The sequence below is a fragment of the Pseudophryne corroboree genome, chromosome 11, assembly GCF_028390025.1.
Source record: "Pseudophryne corroboree isolate aPseCor3 chromosome 11, aPseCor3.hap2, whole genome shotgun sequence".
In the NCBI taxonomy this organism is placed as follows: domain Eukaryota; kingdom Metazoa; phylum Chordata; class Amphibia; order Anura; family Myobatrachidae; genus Pseudophryne; species Pseudophryne corroboree.
The window spans coordinates 78560658-78581681 of record NC_086454.1 but is presented as its reverse complement, the minus strand read 5'-3'; the positions used below and the strand labels follow the sequence as shown (position 1 = coordinate 78581681).

The following is a 21024-nucleotide window of genomic DNA, read 5'->3' as shown; positions in this document are numbered from 1 at the left end:
AGCCGCCAATTCTAACACTCGCCTGGCCGAGGCCAGGGCCAACAGCATGGTCACTTTCCATGTGAGATATTTCAAATCCACAGATTTGAGCGGTTCAAACCAATATGATTTGAGGAATCCCAACACTACGTTGAGATCCCACGGTGCCACTGGAGGCACAAAAGGGGCTGTATATGCAATACTCCCTTGACAAATGTCTGGACTTCAGGAACTGAAGCCAATTCTTTCTGGAAGAAAATCTACAGGGCCGAAACTTGAACCTTAATGGACCCCAATTTGAGGCTCATAGACACTCCTGTTTGCAGGAAGTGCAGAAATCGACCTAGTTGAAATTTCTTCGTGGGGCCTTCCTGGCCTCACCCACGCAACATATTTTCACCACATGTGGTGATAACGTTGTGCGGTCACCTCCTTCCTGGCTTTGACCAGGGTAGGTATGACCTCTTCCGGAATGCCTTTTCCCTTAGGATCCGGCGTTCAACCGCCATGCCGTCAAACGCAGCCGCGGTAAGTCTTGGAACAGACATGGTACTTGCTGAAGCAAGTCCCTTCTTAGCTCCCGAGGCCATTAGTCCTCTGTGAGCATCTCTTGAAATTCCGGGTACCAAGTCCCTCTTGGCCAATCCGGAGCCACGAGTATAGTTCTTACTCCTCTACGTCTTATAATTCTCAATACCTTGGTTATGAGAAGCAGAGGAGGGAACACATACACCGACTGTTACACCCACGGTGTTACCAGGACATCCACAGCTATCGCCTGAAGGTCTCGTGACCTGGCGCAATACCTGTCCCGTTTTTTGTTCGGGCGGGATGCCATCATGTCCACCTTTGGTCTTTCCCAACGGTTCACAATCATGCGGAAAACTTCCCGATGAAGTTCCCACTCTCCCGCGTGGAGGTCGTGCCTGCTGAGGAAGTCTGCTTCCCAGTCGTCCACTCCCGGAATGAACACTGCTGACAGTGCTATCACATGATTTTCCGCCTAGCGAAAAATCCTTGCAGTTTTGCCACTGCCCTCCTGCTTCTTGTGCCGCCCTTTCTGTTTACGTGGGCGACTGCCGTGATGTTATCCCACTGGATCAATACCGGCTGACCTTGAAGCAGAGGTCTTGCTAAGTTTAGAGCATTATAAATTTGCTCTTAGCTCCAGTATATTTATGTGGAGAGAATTCTCCAGACTTGATCACACTCCCTGGAAATTTTTTCCCTGTGTGACTGCTCTCCAGCCTCTCAGGCTGGCCTCCGTGGTCACCAGCACCCAATCCTGAATGCCGAATCTGCGGCCCTCTAGAAGATGAGCACTCTGTAATCACCACAGGAGAGACACCCTTGTCCTTGGATATAGGGTTATCCGCTGATGTATCTGAAGATGCGATCCGGACCATTTGTCCAGCAGATCCCACTGAAGAGTTCTTGCGTGAAATCTGCCGAATGGAATCGCTTCGTAATAAGCCACCATTTTTACCAGGACTCTTGTGCAATGATGCACTGACACTTTTCCTGGTTTTAGGAGGATCCCGATTAGCTCGGATAACTCCCTGGCTTTCTCCTCCGGGAGAAACACCTTTTTCTGGACTGTGTCCAGGATCATCCCTAGGACCAGCAGACGTGTCGTCGGAACAACTGCGGTTTTGGAATATTTAGAATCCACCCGTGTTGTCGTAGAACTACTTGAGATAGTGCTACTCCGACCTCCAACTGTTCTCTGGACCTTGTTCTTATCAGGAAGTCATCCATTTTCTTTGAAGACGAATCCTCATTTCGGTCATTACCTTGGTAAGGACCCGGGGTGCCTTGGACAATCCAACGGCATCGTCTGAAACTGATAGTGACAGTTCTGTACCACGAACCTGAGGTACCCTCGGTGAGAAAGGCAAATTTTTGGGACATGGAGGTAAGCATCCCTGATGTCCCGGGACACCATATAGTCCCCTTCTTCCCGGTTCGCTATCACTGCTCTGAGTGACTCCATCTGGATTTGAACTTTTGTAAGTGTTCAAATATTTCAGATTTAGAATAGGTCTCACCTAGCCTTCTGGCTTCAGTACCACCATATAGTGTGGAATAATACCCCTTTCCTTGTTGTAGGAGGGGTACTTTGATTATCACCTGCTGGGAATACAGCTTGTGAATTGTTTTCAATACTGCCTCCCTGTCGGAGGGAGACATTGGTACAGCAGACTACAGGAACCTGCGAGGGGGAAACGTCTCGACATTCCAATCTGTACCCCTGGGATACTACTTGTAGGATCCAGGGGTCCTGTACGGTCCCAGCGTCATGCTGAGAACTTGGTAGAAGCGTTGGAGGGCTTCTGTTCCTGGGAATGGGCTGCCTGCTGCAGTCTTCTTCCCTTTCCTCTATCCCTGGGCAGATATGACTCTTATAGGGACGAAAGGACTGAGGCTGAAAAGACGGTGTCTTTTTCTGCAGAGATGTGACTTAGGGTAAAAAACGGTGGATTTTCCAGCAGTTGCCGTGACCACCAGGTCCCATGGACCGACCCCAAATAACTCCTCCCCTTTATACGGCAATACATCTTTGTGCCGTTTGGAATCTGCATCACCTGACCACTGTCGTGTCCATAAACATCTTCTTGCAGATATGGACATCGCATTTACTCTTGATGCCAGAGTGCAAATATCCCTCTGCGCATCTCGCATATATAGAAATGCATCCTTTAAATGCTCTATAGTCAATAAAATACTGTCCCTGTCAAGGGTATCAATATTTTTAGTCAGGGAATCCGACCAAGCCACCTCAGCTCTGCACATCCAGGCTGAGGCGATCGCTGGTCGCAGTATAACACCAGCATGTGTGTGTATACTTTTTAGGATATTTTCCAGCCTCCTATCAGCTGGCTCCTTAAGTACGGCCCTATCTGTAGATGGTACCGCCACTTGTTCTGATAAGCATGTGAGCGCCTTATCCACCCTAAGGGGTGTTTCCCAACGCGCCCTAACTTCTGGCGGGAAAGGGTATACCGCCAATAATTTTCTATCGGGGGAAACCCACGCATCATCACACACTTCATTTAATTTATCTGATTCATTAAAAACTACAGGTAGTTTTTTCACATCCCACATAATACCCTTTTTTGTGGTACTTGTAGTATCAGAAATATGTAACACCTCCTTCATTGCCCTTAACGTGTGGCCCTAAAGGAAAATACGTTTGTTTCTTCACCGTCGACACTGAAATCAGTGTCCGTGTCTGGGTCTGTGTCGACCGACTGAGGTAAATGGGCGTTTTACAGCCCCTGACGGTGTTTTAGACGCCTGGACAGGTACTAATTTGTTCGCCGGCCGTCTCATGTCGTCAACCGGCTTGCAGCGTGTTGACATTATCACGTAATTCCATAAATAAGCCATCCATTCCGGTGTCGACTCCCTAGAGAGTGACATCACCATTACAGGCAATTTGCTCCGCCTCCTCACCAACATTTTCCTCATACATGTCGACACACACGTACCGACATACAGCACACACATAGGGAATGCTCTGATAGAGGACAGGACCCACTAGCCCTTTGGGGAGACAGAGGGAGAGTTTGCCAGCACACACCAAAACGCTATAATTATATAGGGACAACCTTTATATAAGTGTTCCTCCCTTATAGCATTTAATATATATTCATATCGCCAAATCAGTGCCCCCCCTCTCTGTTTTAACCCTGTTTCTGTAGTGCAGTGCAGGGGAGAGCATGGGAGCCTTCCCACCAGCATTTCTGTGAGGGAAAATGGCGCTGTGTGCTGAGGAGAATAGGCCCCGCCCCCTTTTCGGCGGGCTTCTTCTCCGGAGTTTGTGATATCTGGCAGGGGTTAAATACACCCATATAGCCTCAAGGGCTATATGTGATGTATTTTTCGCCATACAGGTATTATACATTGCTGCCCAGGGCGCCCCCCCCCCCGCGCCCTGCACCCTCCGTGACCGCTGTGTGAAGTGTGCTGACAACAATGGCGCACAGCTGCAGTGCTGTGCGCTACCTGATGAAGACTGAAAGTCTTCTGCCGCCTGGTTCCGGACCTCTTCAATCTTCAGCATCTGCAAGGGGGGTCGGCGGCGCGGCTCCGGGACGAACCCCAGGGCGAGACCTGTGTTCCGACTCCCTCTGGAGCTAATGGTGTCCAGTAGCCTAAGAAGCCAATCCATCCTGCACGCAGGTGAGTTCACTTCTCTCCCCTAAGTCCCTCGATGCAGTGAGCCTGTTGCCAGCAGGACTCACTGAAAATAAAGAACCTAAAAACTTTTTCTAAGCAACTCTTTAAGAGAGCCACCTAGATTGCACCCTGCTCGGACGGGCACAAAAACCTAACTGAGGCTTGGAGGAGGGTCATAGGGGGAGGAGCCAGTACACACCATGTGATCCTAAAAGCTTACTTTTTGTGCCCTGTCTCCTGCGGAGCCGCTAATCCCCATGGTCCTGACGGAGTCCCCAGCATCCACTAGGACGTTAGAGAAATGGCACTATAATTGAATAGTTCGAATCCAAATTTGACCTAAAAAAGTCGGAAAATGCAGTTTTTCCAACTTTTTAAAAAATCCTACAGTAATTGAATAGACCCCATGGATACCAATTAAAACGAAGTATATAACTGCAGTGATATACTGACCATTGTGCATAGTAAGGCCGACTTACTAACTATTATTTCACTTGGCTAATAAAATTGTATATCTTACCTTATATTTTCACATTTGCTTTTAATACTTGATACGGACTATTACTAATGGGAAAGTGCCTTTGTTATAAGTCACTGTCCTCCTTGAATACAATGAAATCTCATTAATAAAGAGTGTCCCAGTATTGGACTTGCGGACAACCGTGCTGTAGTGTTAAGTAGCAAATGGATAGTGAACTTCACTTTGTGGTATATCACCTGATGTGGAAGCCTCTCCGTCAAAGGCGCTGTACTGAGCCGGGTTTGCAGCGGCTCTGTGCAGTGAATGTACAGCTGGTCTCGTCACCTGGAGAACCATCCAGATGAACCAGATGAACACGGTGGTTTGATTCCGCTATGGAGTGCTGTGCCAATCTGGATGTGCAGCAGTGAAAAAAGGCTGAAGCAACAAATTCCCCGGCCGTTGGTGGAAAAGTCCGTATTACTTGCGGCTGCGGTCCACTCGATGCATACGGCTCACAGGATGTCGGGAAGATATAGCAGTCAAATGGAGTCCTTCAAGGGAGTACCTTCTCACAACCATTTCAGCTCGTGGACGCACGGCTGATTTTTATGAAGCATCACTACAGCCCTAATTAGGGTTTATTAAAAGCTTTTCATTGATATTTAATTCCATTTTTGCTCAGGAGATATGGCAGTCTTGTTCACATTTATATAATATCAACTGTTTATTTTTAGGTTAGTTTATGTACTGCTTTTTTATGTGGATGACACATTAATATTTTAAATAAAACAATATACTGGATTCATTCTGCGCTCCCATTCTTTCTTTTTTCATATTTATTTTGGTCCATTGTTGGGGCAGCCCGCCCACAACTGGTGAGCAGCCGTCTGAATCTAATTATATATAGTGTGTGTATTGTAGAGCGCCAATTTCTTGTTTACACTCTTGGTTTATTACTAATGGGAACTCCCTATTTCTGCAGCGGGGTATACTGTGTTCCACAGGGAATACATTGGGGTGTAGAGATGGATCTTGATCCAGGCACTAACAGGTTAAAGCTTTAGCTGTCCCAAGATGCATTAGGGCCTCCTCTATAACCTTGCCTCCAGGCACTATGAGCTCAGTGTTCAGTTGGTGTCTGCAGAATCAGTCACTAACAGGAGGGCTGCACTGGGCAGCCCTGAAAAAGCTTTTTCTGACAGAAAATTTCTTCAAAACTGAGCTGTCAGCGCTGTATGTCAGGGTGACACTTCAGCACTGCAGCTCCATCATCTCCCAAGCGGCGTCGCATACTCCCGCTGGCTCAGTTCGCTGGTATTTGCAGTGGAGACGCTTCAGCTTAGGCACACAGTCGCAGACACTCTCCTGGTTCATGTGGCTGCTACGGGGAGGAGATAAGAGGTTCCCCCAGGCGGGACCCGCCATTAAATTACATTCCGATCGCAGTCTAAGGGAGACGGACTGCGACGCTAGCGTGGACACTGTGACCAAACAGGGACCCCACTATATCCACCAGGGCATAGGAGTACAGGTCGGATATACTAATGTCGACTTTTAATAAGACTCCACAGTACCAGGTGGTAAAGTCCAACATAGGGGAGCCAGCACTTGACCTGTAGCCCATCCCCTGGCCTAGAGCGGCATCTACTTCTGGTGTTCCCGCCCTGGAGCTGCCTTACACTCTTCCTCACTCCCTGACTAAGACGCTGGGAGCCATTTTCTAAAATAGATGCGACTGGTCTCCGGGACTGCAGGGCAAGGTCTCCTTTGTAAACTCGCCTGTACATCAGCGCCGTGGTTTTACAATCACTTAAGTATTCTACATGTTGATATTAAGACAGCGTTAGTTAAGAACAAGTGTAACTGTGCCAGAATATATTGTACGAGTATTCTGATATATACAGCCGGTCTCAGACCGCGCATTGTTATATACAGTATAATATACATATACTAGTGCAGTGCAGTTTTATTGTATTACTAAAATAATTATCTACATTGTCACTCTGACTGTGTGTGCCTGTATCTGCTGTGTGGATTTCACTTTCAGTGTATCACAGCTATATCTATCACTGTATTCTGTACCGTACGGAACTAGGTGCGTCAGGGTCCATATATAGTGCTTCACAGTATTTACCGATTAAAGTGTACTCTACTGTGTACTCAGTCATCTAATGCCGGATTTGTTTGCTGGTGTTGTGTACTACAGGCTCAGTCGCATAATACCGGACTTATTCGCTGGTGTTTGTGTACTGTGTACGCAGTCGCATACTAGGGAATTTATTTGCAGGTATCGTACTCTGTCTGGCTGTATCGTACTAATACGCTCTTCAGTTGCATTCACTAATAATGTCTAACACAAAGGGCGGGAAATCCGAGGACGCTCTTGCATCCTGCAGCGCATGTGCCAAGGATTTGCCTTACGGGGAAGTTTTGTATGACGGTCTGTGTACTATGTGCCATACAACTCCCAGTCAGTCCACGGCTCCTGTAACCAATCGGGAGCCACCTTGGGCGGCGTTCTCAACTATGCTCAATACGTTTGTGACACGCCTTATGCCCCCTATGGGACGTCCTGTGCAATTACAGCCACATATTGTCCCTATGGTAAATCCGCCTTGGGCGGATAATTTGTCTACCGAGTTGCAGCAATGGAGTCACTCCTTGATTAGACATAAAACTGCCCCAAGTCACTCTCGTGTAACAGGGTCATTTAAGCTGGCTACTTCCTCCTCACAATCCACTAATCTCTCAGAAGATTCTTCTGATGAGGATACGGAGTATACTGTCCCGTCAGACACTGACACAGCTGCTTCTGACGAGGAATCCACTACTCAGGTTGATGTCCCTAACTTAATGGTTGCTATTAAGCAGATCCTACAAATCACTGATGATGACGAGGATTCCACTACAGTGTCTAAGAAACCTGATAGGTTTGAGTGTCAGGAGGTAACTAAACCATTATTACTTCTGACCATCTAGTGGACATACGACAAGAACCCTGGTCTCTTCCAGTAATGAAACTCTCCCTGTCTAAAAGGTTGGTAGCTCGCTATCCTCTCCCTACAGAGTTGTGTAACAAGTGGGAATATTCACCACCAGTGGATTCCCATGTCACCCGTCTAGTGGTGTTGTCTACTCTGCCTGTCACCACTGTCACCTCACTGAAGGAACCAACAGATAAGCGTGTGGAAGGATGCCTGATGTCAATTTACTCCCTTACAGGTGCTGTACATAGACCCACTATAGTACTCTCTTGGGCTGCAGAAAGGAATTGAAGCATGGGTTCAGGCATTAGAGGAAGAGCTGCCTCAGGATATATCTGACATTGCCGGACAGTACCTGTCTCACATGCCCACCGCCACCTATTACATTAAGGAGGCGTCCTCTGAGGCAGGTGTGCTGGCGGCCTAGGCATCGATTAGGTCCATCCTTGCTTGCCGTATTCTGTGGTTGAGGTCATGTAAGGTGGACCTAGACTCCAAAAACACTTGTAGGTACTCCCTTTTAAGAGAGACATCCTGTTTGGGAAAGACCTCAATAAAATTGTGGCTGAGTTGGTGGCTGCTAAGACTGCCTTTCTCTTTAACACTACTCCTTATGCACAGAAGGTAAAAGGTACCACTTTTCGCTCCTTTCGGCCTCAAGGGAAAGCAAAAGGTCGGGCATACCCTAGACAATCTCGTGCTTCCAAAACCACAAAGCCCAAGGCTAAACAATCCTGGGCATCCCGTCAGCCTACTTCTAAACAGACAAGCCTGCTGCATGATGGGACACCCCCCCCCCCCTGGGGGACCCCAGGGTGGGAGGCCGACTTCTGCAATTCAACCAGGTCTAGTTAAAGACCACTTCAGACACATGGGTGTGAGAAGTTGTCTCTCACGGGTACGCAGTCTCTTTCAAGAGGCATCCCCCTCGCCAGTTCTGCACAACGGTTATCCCTTCAGATGCGTTACAGGCTCTACAAATGGTTGTGAGTTCCCTCCTGGATACAGGGGTGGTGGTGCCAGTGCCTCTATCCCAGAGAGGCAGAGGATACTACTCGACCCTGTTTCTAGTACTGAAACCCAATGGGTCTTTTCGGCCTATACTCAACCTCAAATCACTGAACAAGTCTGTGAGATTCTAAGTTCCGTATGGAAACACTGCGCTCAATTGTACTGGCCATGGAACCTGGAGATTATGTGGTATCCCTGGATATACAAGATGCTTACCTGCATATACCTATTGTCATATCGCATCTGCAATATCTGCGGTTTGCTATTGGCAACCTTCACTATCATTTCCAGACTCTGCCGTTTGACTAGCCATGGCCCCTCGGTTGTTCACCAAGGTTATGGCCGTGATGACGGCTCATTTCCGTCGCCAGGGAGTAAGGATCCTGCCGTATCTGGACAACTTGCTGATCCTGGCAAACTCCCACGATGTCTTCCTTAGTCATCTGCAACTGATGGTAAACTTCCTACAAGCCCACAGATGGCTCATCAACTGGAAGAAGTCCTTGCTGGTTCCTGCTCGGAGCATGGTGCACCTGGGGGCACTGCTGGACACACACAGTCAATGGATGTTTCTGTCTCCAGAGAAGGTCCTGAAGCTTCAGGAGAGGATAAGATACTTCCTCTCTCACCCAAGAGTGTCGATACACTCGGCGATGCAAGTACTAGGCCTGATGGTGTCGGCTTGCGACATGGTAGAGTATGCGCCATTTCATTCCCGCTCTCTGCAGAGGTTAATCCTTTCCAAGTGGGACGGCCTACCTCATCGGATAAGGTCTCACATGATCTCCTTGACTCCGGAGGTTCGTCTATCGCTGACCTGGTGGCTACAGCACCAGCAATTCAACAGGGGCTATCCCTTCTTGATCCCCAACTGAGTCTTACTGACTACAGATGCCAGTCTGAGGAGCTGGGGTGCGGTGTTGGAGCAACACTCTTTCCAGGGTTGGTGGACCATGAGGAATCATTCCTCCCGATAAACATTCTGGAATTGCAGGCAGTGTTCAATGCTTTGTCTCTCACCCTGCCTCTGTTAAAGAACAGGCCTGTTCAAGTACGGTCAGACAACGCCACCACAGTTGCATACATAAACCATCAAGGTGGCACTCGAAGCCACACGGCAATGATGGAACTGTCAAAAATCCTTAGTTGGGCGGAACGCCATCTGCCAGCAATATCGGCAGTGTTCATTCCGGGAGTCCTCAACTGGGAAGCGAATTTCCTCAGTCATCAGGACGTGCATTGCTGGGAGTGGAGTCTTCATCAGGAAGTCTTTCAACTCCTAGTGGACAAATGGGGCCTACCAGATGTAGACCTGATGGCATCTCAACACAATTACAAAGTTCCAGTCTTCGAATTAAGAACCAGAGATCCTCAAGCAGCGTTCGTGGACGCACTGGCAATTCCATGGAACTTTTGGCTGCCCTATGTGTTCCCTCCAGTGTCACTCCTGCCCAAGGTACTACGGAAGTTCAAACAAGAAGGAGGAATACTCCTTCTAGTCGCTCCAGCGTGGCGCAAGCAGCATTGGTTCTCAGACCTGCAGGGTCTAACTATAGAGCTTCCTCTTCTACTTCCTCAATGCCCAGACCTCCTAGTTCAAGGCCCTTGTGTCTACCCAGACCTGGCCAGACTGGCTTTGACGGCGTGGCTGTTGAAGCTTCACTCCTGAGGGCCAAAGGATTCTCTGAGGTGGTTATCTATATTACAAGGTCTGGAATTCTTACTTCACCTGGTGTGCTGCTAAGATTTATGATGCATACAAATTCCGAACTTCTAGAATTCTGGCTTTTCTGCAACAAGGCCTGGACTTTGGCTTTCGTCTGGCCTCCCTCAAGGTTCATATATCTGCCTTGTTGATGTGGTTTCAGAGAAAAATTGCGTCTATTCTTGATGTTCATACTTTCACTTAGGGTGTTTTATGGATTCAGTCTCCCTGTGTCCCTCCTGTGGCTCCATGGGATCTGTCTGTTGTCCTGAATGCCCTGCAAGAGTCTCCATTTGAACCTCTTGAGTCAGTGGACCTTAAATGGCTCACGGTCAAGGTCCTGTTCCTACTGGCTATTGCCTCTTCTAGGAGGGTGTCAGACCTAGGTGCTTTGTACTGTAGTCCACCCTTCCTGATATTTCACCATGACCGGGCAGTTCTTAGAACTCGCCCTGGTTATTTACCTAAGGTGGTGTCATCTTTTCACCTAAACCAAGAGATTGTGGTTCTGACCTTCATCTCTTCTGGTTTGTTCTCCAAAGAGCGGTCTTTGGATGCGATACGGGCTCTCCGTATATACGTGGAGAGGACTACCTCTATCTGGAGTCAGATTCCCTTTTTGGTACGGTTTGGTTTTCACAAATGTGGCTGGCCTGCGAATAAGCAATCCCTGGCCAGATGGATTAGAATGGTGAATGCACAAGTTTAAGCACAGGCTGGACTCCCAGTTCATGCTGCTATTATTACCCATTCTACTCGGTCTGTTGGACCTTCTCGAGCGGCCCGCTGTGGCACGTCCGCTGAACAATTGGACAAGGTGGCTACATGGTCTTCAGTGAACACGTTCATTAGGTTATATGCCTTTGATACCTCCGCCTCCCAGGATGCTTCCTTTGGACACCGGGTTCTCATACCCGCTAAGGCGCGTCCCCTCCCTTGAGTAACTGCTTTATGACATCACCCGATGTTTCCCTGTCGAAACAATGGCCCTCATTCCGAGTTGTTTGCTCGCTAGCTGCTTTTAGCAGCATTGCAAACGCTAGGCCGCCGCCCCCTGGGAGTGTATCTCAGCATAGCAGAATAGCGAACGAAAGATTAGCAGAATTGCTACTAAATAATTCTTTGCAGTTTCTGAGTAGCTCCAGACTTACTCCTAGATTGCGATCAGCTCAGTCCGTTTAGTTCCTGGTTTGACGCCACAAACACGCCCTGCGTTCGGCAAGCCACTCCCCCATTTCTCCAGACACTCCCGCGTTTTTCCCTGACGCCTGCGTTTTTTAGCACACTCCCGGAAAATGCTCAGTTACCACCCATAAACGCCCCTTTCCTGTCAATCATTCACCGATCAGCAGTGCGACTGAAAGTCGTCGCTCGAACACCAGCAAATCTACTAAGTTTTGTGTTAAATAACTTAGCGCATGCGCTCTGCGTACCATGCACATGCGCAGTTAGCAACAAATCGCAGCATAGAGAAAATCGGCAATGAGTAAACAACTCGGAATGACCCCCAATGTACTCTGCTGCAGAAAAGGAGATTTATGGTAGACTTACCATTGTTAAATACAGTATCTTTCTGCGAAGTACATTGGGTTCCACAAGGCACCCACCCTGACGCACCTAGCATCTATGGGTTTGTATGGCATTTGCCGCTGGTCCCTTCTCCTGTCGTGAGAATGTGGTTCTATGTGACTAACATCTGCCTTCTCTTTTGCCTGCTCCTACATTGGACTGGTTAACAAAAGTGAGGTCACAGTGCCTGGAGGCAGGGTTATAGAGGAGGCCCTACAATGCATCCTAGGTCAGCCTAAAGCTTTAGCCTCTCTGGATCAAGATCCACTCTACACCCGATGTTTCCCTGTGGAACCCAATGTACTTCGCAGAAAGAGATTTAACAATGGTAAGTCTACCATAAATCTCCTTATCATTACATTTTATTTATAAGGCACCACAAGTGTTTTGCAGCGCCGTACAAAGGGCATACTATAGAACAGTACAGGGAGACAGAACTTAACATTACAGTAAATAAATAAAAATTGAGTACAGGTGTGAAATCCAACATAATTATAACAAGGCAAAGTATATTGTTGCAGACTCGGTTGGCGTAGAAATACGGTGCGTACCTTACGTGCGGTTATGTGCAAGTAAATACCTTAAGGAATCCAACTATGAAACCATATACGTTTGTAATGTGGTTCAACGCACATACAGATTTAATACTAACAGAAAAAGGTAAAATAACACAAGTACAGAAATACAGGTAAACACCAAGTATTATACATACCATCAGAGTATGTTACAGCCGATATACATACGCAAGCGCCACCCTGGATCCAGGAAACCGTCGTCAGCAGATAACCGTGATAGTTCTGAGATAGGAGATCTCTGGAATGGATCCAAGTAACTGTATTTATACAGTAGCTTCTAGCACACACAATACATTAATAAACACGCTGTTCTTATTGGTCCGTGATGTAAACATTTTCGTAACTTGGTGATCCATTGGTCCATTCCAAGGTATTGTTCTCAGGAATGTGACTGTTGATGCCCTCAGGATCCCGCCGTGCAGGTAATTCAAACAGGCTAGTTACACGCCCCTCACAGTGCACTATATTTAACCTATAATACATTTCTCCCAATAGAGTGCGCTCGCAATATGCGATATTCTGTCCGCACATACCGGGGTGCAACAAATGGAGAGCTGAACATGATGATATAAAATAAGATGTGATATCATGCTTCTGAACCTGTGCTATGTGAAATGCTGTCTCCTTATCTAACCTTAATGTTGCTAGGTACTAAAGTTTGTTATTAAATCATCTTATGACTGTGTAATTTATGTGTAAGTTTGGAGTATGAATATGTGTAACAATATGGCTTTTAGTAGCAACTGCATGTTCTTCGGTAATAAGGGTAAGATGCGGTGATTCACAAAGTACCATAGTACACAAAAATGCGTACGTACCCATGTTAATAAATGCAATATTGCATTCTGAGAGTAAAATGCAATTTCGACTTTCACACAGGTAACAAAGAGCACCACAATTCTCAATACATAATATAGCTTAGATGTAAGTAGCGAGGGAGTAATCAGTGTACTACTAGGGGCTGGCAGCCATAATCATGTCACTCATATTGTGAGACATGATTCCTCACTCCATGAATACGTTTCCACTAGTCTAAAGTCCATTGGCGGTGTGCCTTATACCATTTCAGCTGACCTTTGGCATTGTGTATCACCATCTGTGACTTTCACTGCGGTTTGGCCGTGGAAACCCAATCCCTAAAGCTCCCATCAAACATTTCTTATCCGATCTTGAGGCTTTTGATACTTGATATTGAATGTCACAGCCGATAAACTATGAGGTAAATTTACTAAGCACCATGTTCATTCGAGTTGGCAAACATGGGGGCATAATTCCCATCTCGGTAATTTACTAAACAAAAAACACGGCAGAGTTTGCTCAAATAGAACTAAAAAGTACGGTAGAACAGACATGTATGGATAAATACACCAACGGCGGACTTTCCATAGGCACCACTACAACACAGAATTTACCAAGATTCGTTTCTGCAAACACAACCGTGAATCGGCTCAAAATGCACTTTTCAGATAGACGTCCCCTAAGCAGCGTGTTTAGAGAAGCCTGTACGGATCAGTGAGAGAGGGCTTCTCTGTGAAAAAGTTAATTAGAGAGTTAAAATGTAAAAAACAACCCTGCATGGTGACCCCTCTCCTAAGCATAACCAGCCTGGGCTCTTAGAGCTGGTCCTGGTTCTAAAATTATAAGGGGAAAATTGCATGAGGTCCTCCTGTATTTAAAGAACCAGCACCGGGCTCTTGGACAAAAATATGGGGGGAAGAGGATGTAGGGGTCCCTCGTATTTTTAAAACAAGCACCAGACACCACTAGCCAAGGACGTAATGCCACTATCAGGGGACGCATTCTACTGCTAATGTTTGACTCTGGAGTGTGCATGCCAGTGTGCTTGATTGAAGCTGTTAGCAATGTGTGTGACTGACTTGGCCAAACACACTAATTACAGTGGATAGCCCCATAGTTTTGTCCATGTAGTCTATGTGTATGTCTGCTGAAGAATCCAGCTGGTCACTCTCAAGTGAGTTTGAAATATCATTATAACAAGCCTTGGCAGGAAGACAACAAAGGAAGATACTAACCAAGGAATGGAGTGGCCACCTGGCACTTATTAAAAATTATTGTGGGTTTCTTTTTGCAGAGAAGCAAAAAGAAAAGACTGTTTTATTGTCTCTATGGGGCACACTTTATATCAATCAATGTACAAATGTTGTATTGGTGTAAGGTACACTGTGAGTGTAAAAATAAAACTTAACTTTTAATGTTCTATACAGACAAAAATATTGTTATTTCTATCAACAACAATAAATTAAAAAAGGATTAAATCAAAGAATAAAGGTATGTTACTCACTTGTAAGGTAGCTGGCAGGTTGCTTGTCTGCGCACCCACTGTATTTAAAGTGAGTGTTGATATTTGACGTTCATCAAAGCAAAAATTTTAAATTTCTTGTTCTCTCTATCAACTTATGAAATGTTGTATATGTATATTCATAAGAGAGGAACAAGAAACCCAGCTTTCCAACTCTGGACTCCTTCTAGATAGGTGAGAATATGCACGTGGTCTGATATTGATATTGGAAGTATTGATTACTGATTGCAAGTGAATATTTATTGGGTATCAACCCGCATCTATAGATGAGAATAAGAGAAGGTGTTGCAGAACCAGTTACTTCTGCTTTTGCCCATCTGTGTCCATCAAATGGGCAATGAGAGAGTGTATTGTCGCCTAAAATTCTGGTTATAAAGGAAGTAAGTACACTTCTGCTTTCCTGGGTGCATCAATGGGTAGTATGTCCCTTGATACTACAGTACCCGGTATTCCCAGAGGGTCTCCCTTTCTGGTACTGACCAGTCCCAGCGATGCTTGGCTTCCAAGATTAGACCAGATCGGGCATGTCCAGCAACCATAATGGGAGTTACAGAGGACAGTCCTTTAATTGTGGATGAGAGAGTGCATGAAAGAGAGGCTGGCAAAGTTAGTGAGATAAGGAATAGAATATCCCTAAGTCTACCCTAATGGTATATCAAATTGCTCATAAAGGAGGGTCAAATCCAGAAGGAAATTTCCCACTTATGGTAACAGGGGCCTCCTAGTGGACAGCAGAAGTGCTACACTAATTCTATCTTTCAATCCTGAATCATCAGGTCTATCTCTACTCTGTCTATACTTGAAAAACCTAAATCTTTTTCAAGCATTCTCTCATCCAATTGGGTACTCCCACACGCCAATAGATGTTTGCCTAACCATCTACAGTCATACCACGCTGGACATGCCCAATCTCGCCTGATCTTGGAAGCCAAGCAGCGCTGGGACTGGTCAGTACCAGAAAGGGAGACCCTCTGGGAATACCGGTTACTGTAGTATCAAGGGACATACTACCCATTGATGCACCCAGGAAAGCAGAAGTGTACTTACTTCCTTCATAACCAGAATTTTAGGCGACAATACACTCTCATTGCCCATTCGATGGACACAGATGGGCAAAAGCAGAAGTGAATGGTTCTGCAACACCTTCTCTTATTCTCATCTATAGATGCGGGTTGATACCCAATAAATATTCACTTGCAATCAGTAATCAATACTTCCAATATCAATATCAGACCATGTGCATATTCTCACCTATCTAGAAGGAGTCCAGAGTTGGAAAGCCGGGTTTCTTGTTCCTCTCTTATGAATATACATATACAAGATTTCATAAGTTGATAGAGAGAACAAGAAATTTCAAATTTTTGCTTTGATGAACGTCAAATATCAACACTCACTTTAAATACAGTGGGTGCGCAGACAAGCAACCTGCCACCTACCTTACAACAAGTGAGTAACATACATTTATTCTTTGATTTAATCCTTTTTTAATTTATTCTTGTTGATAGAAATAACAATATTTTCGTCTGTATAGAACATTAAAAGTTAAGTTTTATTTTTACACTCACAGTGTACCTTACACCAATACAACATTTGTACATTGATTGATATAAAGTGTGCCCTAGAGAGACAATAAAACAGTCTTTTCTTTTTGCTTCTCTGCAAAAAAAAACCCACAATAGTTTGCTCTGAACTAATGTCCGGGAGCACCACCAACCTAGTTCTACCGCAAAAACCTAATTGGTACAGTCGGTAGCCATATGTTGGTTATTATAGATGCCCTTCATGGTATAAAAAATAGTTCGATGTCTACTTACAATCCGGTCCAGTGCAGATTCCAAAACCCTAACCCATTGCCACTTATTAAAAATACCTGGAGGGCTGATAGGCCAGCCTTGCCATGCAATTCTGTCTCTCCTCATTCAGCGTGCAGAGAGACAGGGGCGTGTTGTGATTCCCCTCCCCTGTGAGGTATGGCCACACCCCTTTCCCATGTGCACACACAGGGATGCCATAGCCGAAATACAGCCCAGTCCATCCCTAATCCTAACAACGTATTTTAACAGTTTGATAAACGTAAGAAAAGAAAATAACTCCAAGTCACGCAATTAGTGTCTCATTCAGTTATTTTCCCCATAAGAAAGCAGATTCAAACTAATAATTTGTTACGTTTTATTGTTAAAGGAAAAAATGCATTACACATCGGTGGAAATTCCCCTGTACTTATGGTGCCCATACACTTGTGCGATATTTGGTGCTATCCTTCGATTTCGACCGCATCTGTGAGAGAAATCAAAGGATTGTATGTACATTTTAGGTACCTTGCGATGCGATGCGCGGACACGCCGCTCGAATGTCGCGTCGCATGATAGTATGTGCTGCACCTAATATTTCTCGAATTGTAGTGCGATCGCATGTGTTTTTTTAAACACATGCAATATATCGCAATGCAATGTGTGACGGGCAGCCGCCGGGAGCGGGCAGAGGCCGCTCCCACTCGGCGGTGACGTGCCCATCACGTGATTACCATGCGATCTATCGCATGATCGCATGGTAATCACTTTGGCAGTTCAGGTGCGATTTCATTGCACCTGAACTGCCGGTGCAGTGCACCGCGATGTCGCGTTGCGGGTCATCGCACAAGTGTATGGGCACCATTACATTCACCTTACAATCATCATATATTTACTTTTGATATTTTACTTTTGCTATATTTACTTTTGATATTGCTTTATATTATGAGAAGTACAAGCCTGCAAAAATCTCGGTTGCATTGTTTGTTTCCAATTATCTCTGGCTATCCAAGATTATTTCAAATAAAAGATCAGGTTCCGGCATATTGTTGTTTTACTTATTTTTGCGCTGAGCAAAACACCTACTTACTAATCAGCTGTCACTTAGATGTCAGCAGTATTAAACCGCTCAGCATTTCTGTTGGTAAAATCAGCATAAAAGAAAGGTTCTTTTCAATTGCAAAAGGAAGTTGACTTTTTTTTATTTTATATCTTGGTGTTGATGAGAAGCTCAGTGATTCTGTGATCACTGGTAAAGGCATGCTAAGGTGAATTTTAATTATGACTAAATTGTTGTATCACTGTTTCATACCCTGAACATCTGTTCCCTTCAGAAATGATGATTTATGCAGGCTATCAGTGCAGACAGCCTGGTACAGCTTATGTCATGCTTAGTGGGAAGCTACTGGTCGTCGTTCTGAGAATCCCTTTGAATAGTCTTTAAAGCAAAGAGCCTAGTCTTTATTTTATTTAAGCAAGTAAACTTTTTATTTTGCAGACAAGGCGTGTTTACCCAGTAAATTAACCTGGACTATGAATGGCCTAAGTCTTCCTCATGATTGGAAGACTGGAAATACTAAGCCTGCTGTATTCAGACTTGTCCAAAAACATCCTACAAATGCTATGGGGAGAATTCTGGTGTTTGTAAACGGCAACGGGCAAGATGGTCACGTGATCACTGCAACATTGGATCAAATGGAAGAGGTAAGTACATTCACATACAATATGTCACAGACTATCATATTAGCTTTTTTGTTATCTTGAGCTGCTATTGTCATAAACTGGTGATTTGTACACATGAAAATATATATTTTTTGTCCACCTACCCAGTGCTATTTGGTATGACACTAGGGGATGATTCAATTAGCCTTTAAATTGTGCATTATGTGTATGTGTACATTACTAGGGGTGGGGCCTGAGCCTGTGGTTAGACCTTCCTGGTGCAGCTTCTTCAGAGGACACTGGTATTCACAATGATGCATGGCCACACCACCCATGTTTGGTCACACCACCTTCTAGTACTGGAATCCAGACGACTTTTTAGCAGCTCTGCACATTATTGCAAATCACAGTTATTTTTTTTTTTTTTTTTGCGCCTATATCCGATATTAGCAAAAGTAAACCCCCTGTTGATGATAATTTGTGCCTCCATCATATTCTTTATTAGCACCACATATTTAAACATAGCTCCTAACATTAAATAATGACTTGACACATAAAGGATGGCAAAAAGGTCATCATTTCTTGATAACAAAACAAGCAAAGGTATGGTGACCAGTTTCGGCCAACTATAGGGCAATGCAACTAGCATTGGAGGCACCAGTCTGCCCCACTTGCTTACATCAGCAATGTCTTAACCTTACATTCAGTTTGCACCAGTAGTGTCCGCACCTGGAAGGATGACGTCTCTGGCCTCAGCAAGTCAAGCTCTTACTGTGAAGAGTACACTCAACTATCGCACCATGATGGCCAATGATCTGACGTGATAAGCTCTCCTCAGGAGCAACAACAATACCACCATGAAACCTAAATTCCAGCAAATGTCGCCAACACATCAAGTAGAAACATAATGTGTGATCATGCTTCAGCTGGGACTCCGTGGCTAAGTCACACGCTAACACTTTTAAATCTAATTGCATAAAAGAAATAAAGTGGCGGAATAGTGTGTTTACGGGGGGTCCATCATGGGTGGATGTCCATTTTCTTTAGGGGTCCCCTTAATGCAAAAAGGCAATCTCATTATTCAGACCCCCTTGTACAGATAAGGGAAAGATCCATATACGACCTTATGAAAAGATATACATGTCAGTATAGATTTTCTATAAATACCTAGGAAGTTATATTCCGGTGTGTGAATATTATTACGTAATTTTATTAATACATGCTATGTACTCATGTGCATAGTAAACAACCAACTATTACATAATCAAACAGGGATACAGATACTATGGGACTGACTTGGAAAGATGAACCCTTGAGGTAATGCGCAAATAAGATTTAGAATTACAATCTGCATCTCACAGAAATGGAATGATGGTATATATCAAATTACACAGTAATAAGCTAAAATCACAGAATGTTCATCCAATCAGTCAATTAAATTATAGTAACATAGTAACTAAGGTTGAAAAAAGACAATTGTCCATCGAGTTCAACCTATTTGTGGTCTCCTATGCAGTCTTATTATAGGACTAGTTATTTTCATGTTAGGACTAGTTAAATTAACTATAATGCGTGCCTATAACCATAACCCTGAATATCTTTATCCAATAGGAATTTATCTAACCCATTCTTAAAGGTGTTGACCGAGTCCGCAGTTACTACTCTCTCAGGCAGGGAATTCCAAACACGTATTGTCCTTACTGTGAAAAAACCTTTTCGCCTCAATGTGCGGAAACTCCTCTCCTCTAACCTAAGCGAGTGACCACGTGTTCTCTGTGCTGATCTTATAGAAAACAGATCCCACCCAAGCTCTGTGTATTGACCCCTTATATATTCATAGATGTTGATCATGTCCCTCTTAGTCTGCTTTTTTCCAATGTAAACATGCCTAGCCTTGCAAGCCTTTCCTCGTATTCCAGCGTCTCCATGCCCTTAATTAGTTTGGTCGCCCGCCTCTGAACCTTTTCTAGCTCCAGGATATTCTTTTTGTAATATGGTGCCCAAAATTGCACACAGTATTCAAGATGTGGCCTCACTAGTGATTTATATAATGGGAGTATAATACTCTCGTCCCTTGCATCAATTCCCCGTTTTATGCATGCTAATATCTTATTAGCCTTCTTTGCTTCACTCCTACTTTGGGTACTGCTGCTTAATTTGTTATCTGAACCCCTAAGTCTTTTTCCAGTAAAGAATCCCCTAATATTACCCCATTTAGTATGTAGGTGTAATTTTTGGTCTTACCTCCACAGCGCATTACCTTACACTTGTCTGTGTTGAATCTCATTCTCCATTTTGCTGCCCATGCTTCCAGTTTAGTTAAGTTGTTCTAAAGAGACTCAGCATCTCCCTCCATATTTATAACCTTACACAATTTGGTAACGTCTGCGAAAATGGACACCATGCTCTCTAGCCCTACTGTTAGGTCGTTGATGAAAATGTTGAACTAAAGTGGTCCAAGTACAGACCCTTGTGGCACACCACTTAGTACTTTAGTCCAATTTGAAAATGATCCATTGACCACAACGCGCTGCTCCCTATTATCTAACCAATTACTGACCCAAGTGCATATTGTGCTCCCTAGCCCTATTTCTTGTAGCTTACAGATAAGACGCATGCGTGGTACAGTGTCGAATGCTTTGGCAAAGTCTAAAAAGATTATTTCCACCTCCTTACCCTAATCCAGGTTCGCACTTACTGTTTCATAAAAGCCAAGTAAGTTGGTCTGACATGATCTGTCCTTCACAAATCCATGTTGGTTCCTTTTAATGACTTTATTTGCTT

The 21024-nt window shown here is 44.8% G+C and overlaps 1 protein-coding gene and 1 pseudogene across 10 annotated transcripts in view; both read left to right on the top strand.

Moving 5' to 3' along the window:
* The window catches only part of DCDC1 (doublecortin domain containing 1), a 962215-nt gene that overhangs the window by 227742 nt on the left and 713449 nt on the right, over positions 1–21024 (top strand). For all 10 annotated transcript variants that reach the window (XM_063944440.1, XM_063944436.1, XM_063944437.1 and 7 more), the window contains one exon: positions 18077–18282. In XM_063944440.1, the coding sequence (XP_063800510.1) occupies positions 18077–18282 (206 nt within the window). The remainder of the gene's footprint in view (positions 1–18076; positions 18283–21024) is intronic.
* On the top strand, positions 15666–15784 carry LOC134970792 (5S ribosomal RNA; annotated as a pseudogene).